The sequence below is a fragment of the Belonocnema kinseyi genome, chromosome 8, assembly GCF_010883055.1.
Source record: "Belonocnema kinseyi isolate 2016_QV_RU_SX_M_011 chromosome 8, B_treatae_v1, whole genome shotgun sequence".
Taxonomy (NCBI): domain Eukaryota; kingdom Metazoa; phylum Arthropoda; class Insecta; order Hymenoptera; family Cynipidae; genus Belonocnema; species Belonocnema kinseyi.
The window spans coordinates 76,689,977-76,706,493 of record NC_046664.1 but is presented as its reverse complement, the minus strand read 5'-3'; the positions used below and the strand labels follow the sequence as shown (position 1 = coordinate 76,706,493).

General features: G+C 28.8%; 1 protein-coding gene across 1 annotated transcript in view; it reads left to right on the top strand.

The window, feature by feature from the left end:
• LOC117177801 (acyl-CoA Delta(11) desaturase-like) overlaps positions 1-16,517 on the top strand; it is a 144,855-nt gene that overhangs the window by 82,675 nt on the left and 45,663 nt on the right. The window contains exons 2-3 of the mRNA XM_033368737.1: positions 1,315-1,528; positions 15,941-16,071. Coding sequence (XP_033224628.1) covers positions 1,315-1,528; positions 15,941-16,071 — 345 coding nt within the window. The remainder of the gene's footprint in view (positions 1-1,314; positions 1,529-15,940; positions 16,072-16,517) is intronic.

Here is a 16,517-nt window from a genome sequence, read left to right as displayed (position 1 = left end):
TTCAAATGGGGAACTAGTCTGGTTCCCGACCATTCGACCCCACTTAAAGTCGGGGGCTAGTCAGGTGACCCGACTTATCCTAGTCGGGGCCTGATCGGGTACTAGTTGGGATCATATGATAATACGTCCGCGTGGAATATTAACCAAACTCCCCAAAAACTTGTGAAACATCCCCTAAAAGTTTGTCAAAATACTAAAATTCCCGAAAATTTGTGGAATATTAATTTTAAAAAAAACTTCAGCTGGAACGCAGCAATGGAAAATCTTCGCTCTGAAGGAACCGCCATGCTGGTCACGGTAGTCACTACTCCAGGTAATTATGCTTATTTACGTGTGGACTGCTGTCAACACTCAACACGTCATTTCTGTTGCGCGAGAGGCGGCCGTCGCGCCCTTGCGGATTTTCTTTAAAGCTACCAGTCCAGAACCGCAAGACTCAAATGAAGGTGGTAGCGAAATCTGAACTATACCGTGCTTAATAGTTTACTACTAGGATACTGCTCTTCGCTAATTAATCAAAAACTTGTTCTCTTTCCAATTTCAACTACATGAAGGATTAGACTTTATATACATATTGAAAACCTTTCAGATCAATTTAAAAATAAGCATCTGTAAAAATCTAGAGTCTCATGACTTTCGGCAGACTTTTCACCTACATCTATATATATTTTTTCCAATATGGATTTTCTTAAAATTCCATACAAAGGTATTTATAAAGGTTCCTAGAAATTCGCAATTTTCTAAAAAACACTACAAAAAAATAAGATTACGTCTCTTTGAAGATTTTGATCGGTGTTTTTATAAAAAGTTGGTTTTCGTACAAAATTATAAACTTAATAATTATTTATTAACTATATTTGAGATGAATTTCAAATTAATAATTCTTTTCTCCAAAAAACGGTGTAAAATTATTGTTAAATATATTCTTAGTGTTTTAGAATCAAAAAATAATTACGCTTTTTTAGATATTACCTCATTTGATAAAACCTCGCCGACAAATCCAATATAAGAATAACCCGACCAGAGCCCCACTAGCTCCCGACCAGGGACTGAAGATTACCCGCACGGAAGTCAGTGAACAAAAAGCCCAACTAGTCCCCGATTAGTCCCCGACTGGGTACTTTGTCAAAATTAATAACCCGACTAGCCCCCGATTAGTGCCCGACTTGTAATAGGGCCAAATGGGGTTATTTCCACACGGGTTCTTTCTGAAGAAGTGAAAAGTTCTATTTATGGCTCAGACTCTATTGATCCATTTTCTTTAGTGAAGATGATGTCTATATTTGGAATAATATATTCATGTTTCCCTTTCAGATGGTCTCTTGCACAATCACCCAACTTGAGCTGCCGGTGAAGAAGAGACTTGAAATATCAGAGGCTCCTGCTGAAGTAGAAGATCTGCCACCTGAAGATGCAAAACAGCCTCTCATTTGGTTGAATATATTCGGGCTTTCAGTTCTACATATCTTAGCTTTTTATGCTCTCATAACAAGAGCTTCTGAGGCTAAATTGTGGACGTGGATATTCAGTAAGTTCAGGTCGTAATTACCCAGTAAAAAAATCTGCCCGTCCGGGTCTTTTTGTACAGACTTTTCAACACTAAAGGTCAAAGCATCGACAACAGTAATTTGGTGATTGTGAATTCTCTTTTGTTAAAGCTCCTTCGGCTTCAAAGAACACATTCTTATCAAGTATCTGGGTCAAAATATCTCTATTGTGCCACTTTTTAATCGATAGTTTTATTTTCAATCAACTTATACAGTTTTCGATTCGTTTTTATATCAAAATAACTCCCCTAACATATTTTGGTAACAATTTAATTTTTTTTAAAGTTATTGACAATCAAAGTTCTTAATCATTTTTTTTCAAAAATGGATTACTCGCGAACGGTTCATTGAAATTCAATAATTGAGTTATTAAAATTTTTGTTACAAAGTATGCTTTACGCTAAAAAATTGTTCGATTGTAGAAAACATTTTTTTATTGTTTAAATAATCGTTTGTTTTAAACGATTCAAAACTAATTAAACTTCTCCGCTTGTAAAAGAATTCTTCCACGTTCCAATAGATTCTGCAATCTCTTCTGAAAATGTTGGTGGAAAACAGTTTGTATTTTGAAGTAGTTCAAAAGTAGCTTAAAATGTTCGTCTTTGTGCGTTTTTTCGAATTTTTTAAATGCAATAACTCTGGTAATTTTTAGTTTTATGAAAAAAGTCATTAGAAGTTATTATGTTATGGATTGTTGACCAGTCCCAGATCTGGGCCAGACTAGGCTACCAAGAAAATATTTTTTCTTAATTTTTCTAAAATGTTAAAAAAAACTTGGCTGATTGACACTTACAAATTGTAATGTTATGGACTGCTGACCAGTTCCAGTTCTGGATCAGACTAGACTGTCAAGACAATGAGAAAAAAAATTTATTTTTAATAGTGTTAATTTATTATTTTGTATAAGTTTGGAAACCCTGATAGGTTCTCGAAAATAGTGAAAAAATTGGCTTAGTGATACCTAGAAAAATGTATGGTTTGGTTTGCGGACCAGTCCCAGATCTGGGCCAGACGAGACTACCAATAAAATAAAAAGAAAAATTGATTTTTAAAAGTTTTCTTACTTTTTATAATTTGAGAGATCCTTCAAATTTTTTGATAATGTTAAAAAAAAACTTTGGCTGCTATGACATCAAAAGCACAGCAAATTTATCCACCATGGGCATTAGGTTCTATTTGGTCTAGTTTCTTTTATGAAATAAAGGGAAATTATAAGTTTTTCCGTGTAGCAAGAAGTATAATTATGAAAAATAAAGTTGCTAAAATACATTCGTGTGGTTTGGGCGAACGATAATAATTATTTAATTGAACGCAATGCTTCTAATTTCAAGAACTTTTTCAATTGCGCTTGCGCTGCGCTTACAATCCGATTGGTTACTCTTGGCGCGCGCATTTTAAATTATGAAAATAGTCAAATGTAATATTTATGATAAATAATGATTGGGAAATGCAGTGAAAGTAATTTTTTAATCCGAAAATAGAATTATTGAGTGACAGGCGCAAAAACAATGTGATTTTATTGCGAAAGACGTTAATAATTCTGACTTAAGAAAAAACAATATTTTTGTTAATCTTAGTAATTTTCATTGAAGTAATTTTGTTAGGAATACAAAAATTCATTTGGAAACTTGACAGAGACGAAATAATTCAAATTCATGAAAAAAATGTTTTACTCCTTTGGACTCAGAATTCATAACGTCTTTTTAATGAAAATCAAATTCTTTTTTGTCTGTCACTCTAAATATTACTTTGCGATTAAGAAATTACTATTTGTGCATTTTCTAATCATTATTTATTATAAATATTAAATTTGAATATTTATACTATTCAAAAACAGCGCGGCAGCAGTAACCAATCCGGGCGTACCGGCTTGACGCAAGCGCAGTTAAAAATGTTCCCAAAGTTGGGAGCACTGATTGAACATGTGATATTAACTAAACTTCGAATACGCTCCAATTCGAAATATTTTAGGTAGGTAAAATTTTGAAAAAACGACAATATTTCGAATAGAATGAAAATGAATTGAGCTCTTGTATCATTTATAAATGAGAGCTTATAAATTGTATAATTTAAAATTTAAGAAAAATTTAAAATAAAAGCTTTCGAAATTCAAAGCCTTCCAACTGAAATTTTAAAATCTGAAGAATTTCTTTTTCAAGAAGTTAAAATTGTCTCATTTGTAATTCAACACGTTAAAAGTTGAACAATTTTATTTTGCATTTCAAGAATCTCGAAATAAATGATTTGAGATTAAAATTTAAAAAAGCACAATTTTAAAATTAAAAACCGTAAAATATTTTGATTGGTAATCAATCTGAAACAAAAATTATTAAAATTTTTTTTTTTTTGAAAATTAACCAATTGGCTTAAAATAATCATTATCATAAAAAGCCTATGTAAGTTTCTACAAAAGACTTGAAGAAAATTACGATTTCTAAACTGCTAGTATTGTCAAGGAATGGAAATCATTATTCTTTATTAAAAAATAATAAGGTATAAAAATGTATTTTAAAAATAAAATTTCAAGTTCAAATGAACAAAGCTTTTGAACCAACAAATAATAAAAATATACGGTAAAATGCAGAATCAAGAAACTGCATTAAAAACATGTATTGTTAAATCAAAATGTATTAATTTTTATTAAGAAATTGTAATTTTCAAAATAGTAATATTAATTTCTAAAAATAAATTTTATTTGAAAACAAAACATAAAGCATAAAAAATCATTTCATTTGTAGTTCAAAAATAATTATTTTCATGAAATAACAAAGAGTTTTAAAAAGAACATTAAAATTCTCAACACAATAAATTATTTTGTTGTGATTTAAAAATTAATATTTATCATTTTCAAAAGAAAAAATTAAATGAAACAAAAAATTAATAATTCTAACAAAATAAATTATTAAAAAAAAAATTAAAAGAATATTTAAATTGATAGAAAATTACATTTCATTATAAAATTGCAAAAATGTTTAATCAATTATTAATTTCGAACAAATTAGAATAAATTTAAGATATATTTAAAAATATTTAAAAAATTAAGAACTATTTATGAAGAGAAACAATTTAAAAATAATAGGAAATTTTTTAAGATTCTTGACAAACATATTATATGCTTTGTTTAAATGTTCAAAAGATTGAAAAAAATATGTTTATATAAAAATTGATAGGGAAGCACAAACATGTTTTTGGAAATTAATTTTAAAAAGAATTTTTAAATATTAAAAAATTATAAACTTTTCAATATTATTCATATTTTCAAAGAATTTTATGGGATTTTCAAACATTTGTATAAAAAAATGTATTTGGAATATAATAAAGAACATTGTTTTATATTTCTAAAATAGGTTAAACTTAATTTCTTACCAATTTTTATTATATTTTTTTAAACTTTATACAAAATTTGTATTTTGTTTATAAAAATTACTATTTTTTCAATTGTATAATTAAAATTCTTCTTGACTAATAAGCATTATTTTTGTTTAAAAAATGAAAGTTTATGGACATTTTTTTTAATTTGTAAAATTAGTTTATTTTGGTTAAGGCCTGAGTTAATGAATATAAAACTTAAGTTCCACTGATAAATGCTTAAAGAAGGTAAAATGAAAACATATTAATTCTTTTTAATATATATTTTCTTAAAGACAAATATAATTATAAGAGGAAATTTGCAATTTATTTTACATCTTATCTGAAAATACATTGATTATTTTTTATTATTTCAAAAGTTAAATTGATTGAGAGATTTCTGTTTGCTTACACGTTTTGTGAAAAATATATCTACATGGATTGATTTTAAGCATCTCTGATAATAATATAAATTTCTTTAAAATTAGAATTTTTGTTAATAATTCCCGAATTAATTATTAAAATTTTTTAGAAAATCATACAACTTTAATATTGTAATTTGATAATTTTTCATAATTTCAAAATTTAAATTTCATAAATAATATTTTTGAGTTCAATTATATAATGGACAAATGACCCAAAAATCCAGAAAAAAGGGGAGCCAGAAACAAAAAGATATAAGATAATCGACGAATAATAAAAAACAAAAAAATAAGAAATAAAGTGTATTTAAAAGAAAAAATTTAAAATACATAAGAAGGAAGATGAACAAAATAAAAAATCTCATAGATAAAATGATTTTATGAAAAAAAAATTTTGAATATATAAAATTAAATTTATATAGTAAGTAAGATTAAAATAGAATAGGGAATATAGAAGTCAAAATATATTATAAGATTTTTATTATTTTCTAATGTAAAATAAAAATAAAATGCAATTTACGATGACACCATATTAGATATTATTTATTCCTCTTATTTCAATGAAAATAAATTAAGCGCGCGCTACAGCGCGCGCATAATGTAGTCTGGTATCCAATAAAACGGTTCTGAGAACGGAATCCTGTTTCCAGTGCATTATTTATTAAATATATCAGGGTTCTTGTAAAAAATTATAAATTGGTATAAGTATCTGCTTTTTATTGGGTTTTATTTTGCCAAGTACATTACCCTTTTTCAGTTTTCCATGTGGAATAAATCCTACTCACCTCCCATGACACCCCCTATTTATATTCAATATTCTTCTTATTACATCTCCTTTCCTATCGCTGTCTTCGCTTCGTTTTTTACTACTTTTCATCACTTTTTTTCTCAACCAGAGAATTTCTCAGAGGGTCGATAATTAAATTTCTTTCAAAAGAATGTATCTTAAATTTGAAAATTTGAAAATTAAAACTACAAATTTTACCTTTTAATTAGAAAAATCAGGAAAAACTTTATGCAAATTGAAAAAAGTTTGTGCTTTTTAAATACTCTTTTGCGGTTAATTTCAAACTTTCCAATTTTCTATTAAATTTTTGCAATTTTATACATATTTTATTTGAGTGATTTTCACTAGAAATCATTTTTTTTTAAATTTTCATATCAAATCAGAAGATTTCAAATGAGACTTTGAATTTCGAACAATTTTAGGTTAGGCTATTTTCCTTTACATTAGCGTTTTACATTAGAAAAAGGGTCTTTTAATCAAAAATAATTAGATTCCGAAGAACTATTTGTTTTAACAATTCATGTTTTTTGATTTTCTTATCGTTTTTTACCGGAAGTTAGCATTTTATGTTCTGTTAACGGTTTCCAACAAACATTCATAGTTTAGGAAAAATCATTATATTCCGGAGAAGATTTGAAATTTTTAACAAATTCCTCTTCTCGTTAGTGTTACTGTCGGAAATAATGAATATTTTTAATAACAAATAATTAGATCTCAAAAAATATTTACAATTTTTTTAACAACTTTAGGTTATGTTAGCAAGTTTCGCCTAAGATTCGTATTTTTGAAGAAAAATTATTAGATTTAAATCCAACTTTTTTCCTTAAAGAAATTTCTTTTACAAAATTAGACAGTTTCGGATTGTGTTAATGTTTTTCGCCGAAAATTGACATTTTTACCAAAAAATCACTAGATATAAAAAAAGATTCATGATTTCCTAACAATTCTAGGTTACGTTAAAATTTTACATTCAAAATTTATATTTTCAAACTAAAAATGTTTAATCATTTTAACGAGATTAAGAATCTTTTAAAAATTTCGATTATTAGTTTTTTTATATCGGAAATTTAGGTTAGCCGTTTCCATCGAAAATCTCAACATAGATTTCTTCGGAGATGTACTATTTTTGAACAATTTGAGGTTATGTTGAAATTTCTCACGAGAAATCAGTTATTATAAGCAAAAGAAAAATATAGCTCTCAAAGAACATTTAAAATTTTCATCACTTTTTTATTAAATTATTAAAGGAAATTATTAAATTATTATTAAGATGTGTTCAATTCAGTATTTTTAGTTTTGACGACCTTTTATACCGGAAATCGATACTTTTCTTCAACAATCCATTGATATTAAAGAGGATAACAAAATTTCAAGAATTTTAGGTTATGCTCAGGCTTCTACCGGAAATCCGTATAGATCTCAAAAAAGCTTTAAAATTTTAGGTTATATTAATGTTTTTCTAATGAAATTGGTTATTTTAAAGGAACGCTTTAGTTTTAAAGTAAAATTTATAATCTTCAACAATTTTATGCCATGTTTTTTCAAATCAAAATTTGTTATCTTTAACTTAAAAATCATAAGATTTTTAAGATTCTCATTATTCTTTAAATTATCATTCAGTTATTAAATTTAGCATTTCCAGATCATGCTCGTGTTTTTTACCGGAAATGGATATAGACTTCGAAGATGATGCACAATTTTAGATTATGCTGACAATTTTCACAGGGAATCATTAATTTGAAACAAAAGATTTAGGTAAAAAAATTACAATCCTAATCAATGGTTTTCTATGTCAAATTAGTGTTTTTCTTTTAAAGTACTATTGTCAAAAAAAAGTAACTCAATTTTAAAGAATGTTTACAAGATTTGAACACTAGTAGGGTAAATATTTGCGTTAAAAAATCAGAAATTCGTTATTTTAAACAAAAAATTTAGGTCCGAAAGAATATTCACAATCTTAAACAATTGGTTGCTGTGTTATGTAATTTCTTTTCTTCTAAAAGTGTTATTGTTATTAAAAAATAAATAAATTTGAAAGAATGTTAACAATGTTTAAACAGTATCAGGGAATATGTTAGCGTTTTAATAATATCAGAAATTGGTTATTTTAAACCAAATTCGTTTGACTTACGGCTTGAAAGAACTTTTATGTATGTTAATATTTTAGTTTGGAAATTATTTTTTTCAACATAAATGCAATAGTTCAATTGTTTATCAAATTAAACTTTTAGGAGCCGGTGCATTATTTTCCCAGACACATTTCAACAACGTTTACAAAGATTTGCTATTATTTTGTGCATGGAGAGAAAAGTTGTGATTCTGTCCATTACCTAATTATAGATAAGATGACAAATGTTCACCATAGTAGTACTTATCAGTAATGGTGCAAACGACCTTCAGCCATTTCGAATGAGCCATGGCGAGGTGGCAATTACTGTTCTGACGATTATCGAAAATCGATCGAGGTCAAATCGACGTTCCCTTAATTACCGAAGGGTACATATTCATGTCGTGTTTCAACTTTCGACCACTGGCTTTGTGCCAACAACTACGAGCAAAGAACCACAGAATTGGAAGAGAGGAGGACTAAAAACCGGAGAACATCCTCAGAAAACGAGAAGAGAGAGCGAAAAAAAATTGACTCATCACCTAAATTTGCCGTCGTGATCAAGAAACTACGAAGTTTATCCTGAAAGTATCCGATCTTGTGCTCTATCTTGTTACCTGGTTATGCTATTGTCAAAAACAGGCACTCACCATTTATTAGAAAAATCTGTGAGGTCCCCTTATAAACTACATGAACCTGTAAATCTTTATTCGACTAGTGTATGCATTGCCGTAATTGTATAACAATGTACGCGTAAAGTTTTTGGATGACGGAACGTACTCAATAAGGAGTTTGTGTGCATTTTTGCCAAAATCTTGGCTATTTATTTGTGGAAACCATCGTTATTATTGAGAAAGAATATAGCCTTAAGTTTATAAATGATGAGAAACCTATTTAACAATTTGTGGTAAAGCAGGGACTTGCGGAAAGCCGGAAAAACGTTGCGGCTTCCGAAAGGGAGCACTTTGAAAGAGATATCATCATCATTGGTCAGAAATAGCGCTTGATCCTAGTAAACCACAAGGTCGGAAACTTTCTGGACAGGCCTTATTCACAATGGAAGTTGAAAAAATTTATTTTATTTAAATAAAATTTGTTTAAAAAAAGCGAAATTTCCCAAAGCGTTAATGGTTAAAAGTAGAAATGATTCAAATTGTGTACACGTTTAACGGGTAAAGCGCAAATCACTATTCCCTAAAAGGGAGCTCAGCAAATGAAGCTTACGAATGAAATCACAATAAATTCGGTATATTATCTTTTCGTCACGTTTATTGCTTTCATTTTCGAGCTTTTATCCTGCACTTGATTTGAAATAGACATCTGGGGTTTTCCGAGCAAGGCGAATGTGAGAATACATATGGCGCGTGGTACGTGCGAAGCGATATGAATATATGCGAATCCACCTCGAGATTCGTGAAATTTTAAAGCCACCTTTTGAAATGCTGGTTGCGTTTTAGGAAAATGCGAGGCCACTCCACACAGGGAGCAAAGTGCTCCTAAATTCTAAATTCAAATAGCACTCTTGATCTCGCCTTTGCTCTGGTCGACATCAGTTCATACGCCGTGTATGGACTCACAAACAAATCTTTATCTGGAGTTCCGTAAACATTAAAAGAAAAGTAAATAATTATTGATGTTAATTTTTTTTGTTTACTGGTCGTGATTATTTATTGTGTTATTTTAACAGCACATGTTTTGTCTGTTTAGATTGGACCCTATCATTTTTGTAGAACCATCTGTCAAAGTTGGTTTATGGTCCGGTAGATATCTTCATTTCCATTTATATTGTGCCTTTAATTACAAAATAAAAAGAGTAAACTCCAGAATTGAGAAAAAAATCCCATTGGCTGATTCTATATTTTGGGGCAGAAACTAACAATTTGTAGAGAATACTCTTATAGATAAGAAACAATTATCAGGATTCTTAAAAAAAACACATTACAAATAGATTTGAAGAGGTTAGTACAACTAGCAACTCAAATAGATCAGCACAGTAAAATAACAATTTCTCACACTGAGCACCTACAAAGAAAAAACTAATGTCTGAAACAATACGAATTTACATTATCATTCGTATGGAACAAAGATAACTTTGATTGTCTTGATACAAGAAAGGAACAAAAAAAAGGGACATACAGTTACTGGTATATGTGACGTTGATTGTGAACATTCAAACAAATGGTGAATTAAGCTTGATGTTAATTTTGTTTTTGTTTAATAGCCTTGATTATTTATTAAGTTGTTTTAACACTAAATGTTTCACCTGTAGATATTGGTCCTTATTAGTGTTCAAAAACCTACCTATTACAAATAGATTTGAACAGATTACTAAACCTAATTACTTAAATAAATAAGTACAACAAGATAACGTTACATTATGGTTATTCCTCACATTAAGCACCCAAAAAGGACAATTATAAATATATTTGAAAAAAATTATATTAAATTTGTTTTTTCATCCAGCAAAGAGAGGTTTAAATGTTTTGATACAAGAAAGAAACCAATACAAATAAACAAAGAGTTTACAATATATGTATAGTATCTGTCGACACTAGAGGTCATTAATTTTAAAAAACAGCAATCTGTCAAAAAATTTTAGAAAGTGCCCAAAAAAATAACATAAGGTGGAATTTAATTCACCTTACAAAAGGGAATTTTAATTAAACTTATTTTGTGGCTATTTCTTTAAGCAGAATAGAAGGAAAACTTGGTTTTAATTGGTATCAAAAACTACATGGTCCGGTAGATATCTTCATTTCAATTCATTTTGTGTTCATAAATACATAATACGTCTAAATAACTCTCGAGTCTGGAAACAAATTTGATTGGCTAATCCTAGATTTTTGGATAGGAATCACAATTGATAAACAATAAACTAATAGATAAGAATTACCCATCAAGATTATTAGAAAAACATATTACAAAAGGATTCGAAAAGATGAGTAAAACTTATAACTCAAATAGATGAGCATAGTAGATTAACGTTATATATGTGGCAATTTCTTAAATTGAACACCTAAAATAGAAAATAATAAATGTCTGCAATTATACGAATTTATATTAGTTTTTGTATGAAGCAAAGAGAGAAGAAGCAAGTAAAGGAACATGAAAGGAACCAATATAAAAGGGACAAAAGGTTGGTGTTATATATAATATTGATTGTGAACATTTAAACAAATGGTAGAATGGGATTGAGTTTAATTTTTTTTTGTTTACTGGCCGTTTTATTTTTTTAATTATTTTAACAATACATTTTTCGTCTGTCGAAAATACAACTTATCAGTTTTGAAAAATAACTATCTGTTAAAGTTGTTTTATAGACTGACAATAGAAATAACACTAAAAAGAATTTAGTTCACCTTAGAAAACGAAAATTAAATGAAATTTATTAGTTGTATATTTCCTTAAACACAATAGAAGGGAAAATTGCTTCAGATTGGTATCACAAATATAGATGGTCCGGTAGATATTTTCATTGCCAATTTATATTTTGATTTTAAATATGAAATAAGTGGAATAAACTCTTTAGTTGAGAGACCCATTAGATTGGTTGATCCTAAATTTTGGGGAAAGAATTAACAATTGGTAAAGAATACACTAATAGATAAATATCCGTCAAAATTATTAGACAAACATATTACAAATACATTTCAACAGATAACTAAACCCAATAACTTAAGTAGATCAGCACAAAATAATAACGTTAGTTATACGATAATTCTTTACAATGAACTCCCAAATAGGCAATAATAAAATGTCAGAAAAAGTACTAAATTAAAATTAGTTGTTGCATTAAATAAAGATAGCTTTAAATGTTTTGATACAGGAAAGGCACCAAAAACAAATGAACAGAAAGTTTGTGTGGTATATGGACTTTATTGTAATCATTCAAAACAAATCGTAAATTAGGATTTGTATTAATTTTTGTTGTTCACTGGCTGTAGTTATTTATTTTGTTGTTTGAACAGTATATGTTTCATCTGCTGAGACTGGACCTTATCAGTTTTAAAAAACAAACATCTGTTAAAATCGGTTGTTAGGGCGACAATGAAGATAATACGAAGTATAATTTAATTCCCCTGTCACAATGGGATTTCTATTTGTGACAGGTGAATGGAATAATGCAATTTATTTTTTTACTATTTTTTTAAACAGAAAAGAAGAAAAACATTGTTTCACATTGCTATCCAGAAACCTACATGGTCCGGTAGATATCTTAATTTTTAATCTTATCTTAACTTTTTAGCTAAAAGAGCAATTAAATTGGCTAATTTAATTTTTTGGGACAATAATTCACAATTGGTAAGGTTTAGTGGCCCTTATTATTTATTTTGTTGTTTCAACAAGACATGTTGCGTATGTCGAAACCTGACCTCATTAACTTTAAAGAACAACTATCGATTAAAGTTAGTTTATAAAGTGATAATAAAAATAACACAAAGGATAATTTAATTTAACTAAAAAGGGAAACATAAAGAAATTCGTTTGTTGGACATCTCTCTAAACAGAATAGAAGAAACACTTGTTTTAGATTGTTACCGAAAACCTATTTGGTCCGGTAGATATCTTCATTTTGTTATTATAAATGCAACATAAGTTGAATAAACTTATTAGTTAGAAGAGAAATTAGATTGTTTGATCCTAAATTTTGGGACAGAAATTCACAATTGGTAAATAAAACAATAATAGATTAATACTCATCAACGTTATCAGAGAAACATATTACAAATAAATTTCAACAGATTGCTAAACCTTATAACTTAAATAGATATACACAACAGAATAACGTTGCATATATGGTAATTCCTAAATTTTGTTTACTGTTCGTGATTATTTATGTTGTTTATTTTAACAATACATGTTTCGCCTGCCGACACTGTCCCTCATCTAATATAAGAACAACCACTTGTCAAATTTGGGTTATAAAGTGACAATGAAAATAACACAAAGTATAATTAAATTCACCTAAAAAAGTGAAATTAAATGAAATTTGTTTGTTTGTATTAGATTGCAGAAAGTTAGTTTAAATTCTGAAATCTGCCTCAATTTATAAAAACGAATGCAGTTAAACTCTGTTGATTTCTTTCCTATCTACTCTAGGATGGTTTTACCCTATTCTTCTTTAGTATGAAGAAGAAAAGCGCCAAGTCATAGCAAATACTTTTTTGTCGATACCTATTGAAGATATCACCCCTAATTACAGCATCAATTGAGAAATCTCAAGAAGTGTCTGAAGGGGTCTTGAGATGGTCTTGAATTAAAAGATAAAAAGTAGATACTTTCCTTTAGATCAACGAATGAAAGCGTATTGCTGAGCAGGAAAAGTCAAGAGTACTTACATTTGTGTCGAAGGTCGGAGAAGAAGCAGCCCTCGAAACAATGTTCCTTTCCGTAAGAAAGCAAAATTCCCATCGATGAAGTTTCTGTGAAGAAAACACGTTATCAGAAAATTATCTGCACAAAAGGGTTCAGAATTCATTTAATTAAACTGATTAACAGTAACTATTATTCCTCCGCGTTTGACTGGTAAAACGTTTCAAAACTTAAAATATTTTCTAACTTCAGAAATTTAGAAATTTATAAGTGAACAAAATATGATGAACCAATTTTTTGAAAAAGAAAAATGAGTAATGCTTTGCTTCAGTATTTTGAGAACTCAAGGACTCTATTTATTAATTCTTGGCCAAAAAACAAGAAAATTATATCTTACTGAAATCTCGCTTTACAAATTTCGTAAACTTCAAAATATGCACGGTTAAAAATTTATCTTGGAAACTTACACTACATGTATCGAAAGTTTATTTCCGAAACGTAAGGTAACGCTACCATACATTGCGACTGGATATCTCGACACCCGTCGAAGCAAATAATGAAAAAAAATGTAAGTAAATTTTCAGGAAACTTGTTCGAGTAAAAAAAGACATTTTCTCATGAAGCCAACACTTTAGTTGATGTATAGTATATATAATGCGTGAATTCATTGAATTTAAGGAACTCATGGAGCTTAAGGTATTCGTGGATTTCAAGGAATTTACGGAATTCAAGGAATTCATAGAATTATCGTAATGAACGAAATTCACGAGATTTAAAAAATGTATGGAATTGAAGGAATTTACGGAATTCATCGAATTGACGGAATTCAAAGAATTTAAGGAATACACATAATTAAAAAATTCGCAGAATTAAAAAAATTCGCAGAATTAAAAAAATTCACAGAATTCAGGGAATTCACGGAATTCATGGATTAAAGAATTCAAACAATTCACACAATTCACGGAAATCAAGGAACTTACAGCATTTAGGGAATTTACAAAATCTAAATAATTCGAGAAGTTTGAGGAGTTCGTAAAATTCAACAAATTCCAGGAATTATAGAAATTCAACAAATTCACGGTATTCATTGAATTCACGGAATTTATGGAATTAATCGAATTCAAAGAATTCACAGAATTTACGAAATTCACTGAATTCCGGGAATTCACGGAGTCCAAGGAATTTATGAAATTCACGAATTTAATTGAATTCACGAAATTGAAGAAATTAAGGAATTCAAAGAATTCATGGAAATCAAGAAATCCAAGCAATTTACGGAATCTACAGAATTCACGGAATTTAAGGAATTCATAAAATGTAATTGACTCAAGAAATTTATGTAATTCATGCGATGCATGAACTTTACGGAATTAATGGAATTCACAAAATTTTTGAATGTACGGAATGATTGGAATTCACCAAATTCATGGAATTCATGGAATACGCGATTTTATAGAAATTCATGGAATACACGGAATTTATGGATTTCACGAAATTCATGTAATTCGCAACATTCATGGAATTCATAGGCTTTGCGTAATTCATGGAATTCTCGTAATTAAAAAAATTAACAGCATTCATGAAATAAACGGAATTCATACAATTCATGAAATTAATGGAATTAATGGATGCCTTGAATTCTGTGAATTCCTTAAATTCCATGAATTCCCTAAATTCCTTGAATTCCATCAATTCCATAAATTCCTTAAATTCCATGAATTTAATAAATTCCTTGAATTCCACCAATTCCATAAATTCCACAAATTCCATAAATTCCGTTAATTCCTTAAATTTCATGAGTTCAGAGAATTCGTGAATACCTTCAATTCCATGAATTCCTGAAACTCCTTGAATTCCTTGAATTCTATGAATTGCTTGAATGCCATTTGTTCCGTGAATTCTATACATTTTGTGAATTCTTTTATTTCCATGAACTCTGCAATTTTCATGATTTTCATGAATTACTTGAATTTCGTGAACTCCCTGATTTCCGTGAATTCCTTAAATTCTATCATTTTCGTGAATTCCGTGAATTTGATGAATTCTAAAAATTCCGTGACTACCGTGACTTCCGTGTGTTGTAGAAGTGCTGTAAATTTCCAAACATTTTAAACAGTGCATAAATTCAAAATACTAATGATACTATTTAAACTTGTCTTCTCTCGCTCGTGTTTTTGAGATACAGCAATTGCCAAATTACTGAAAAATCATCAATGAAGGAGTTATTATTATTATTATTTGTTGACTTCTCATTTAATCTTTGAAAAAGTTTACTCGATTAAACATTCCATCGTTTTCCAAAAAATTTTCTACAATCAAATTATCTTTGTCGACTTAATGATTGCTTCGATTCATAATGTAATAAATCTTCTTAAATCATTTGAGTACAGCTTTTGAATTTTATTTTTACTTTAAGGTTCCTTATACGGTACTATAGCGGGCTATGGCGTCACGGCTGGAGCTCATCGTTTATGGGCTCATAGAAGTTACTCTGCAAAGTTACCGCTCAGAATATTTCTCGCTTATCTGTATTGTATGGCAGGTCAGGTAAGAAATCTCCATAACTTTTTTACTTTATGATTTTCCAATGAGATTTACGTTGACACGTATTGAAAAGACCCAAACATTAAAACCGGTCATACTTATATTTTTAGTATTATTATTTTCAGGCCTCTTACTTCCTATGGGATAATAAATAGCACATAAAGGGTATTTTTCACGTTTAAGGGCTCTCTTTCCCCGGTTGAAAATACTAGTATAGTTGCTACGACTATACTGGTATAGTTGTGAGGACCATTCCGATATTATTCGTGCAAGAACTATACTTTATAGTTATGAGGACCGAGGACATTCCTAAATTTGTAGTTGAAATATTTTCTTATTATAATATAATTATATAATTGTGGGTCCGGATGCAATAAGGGCACATAAAATTTTTTCGTGCGAAAACGAAGTCCCCTGGAGGCTTTAGAAAAAATTTTCGAATTTTAATT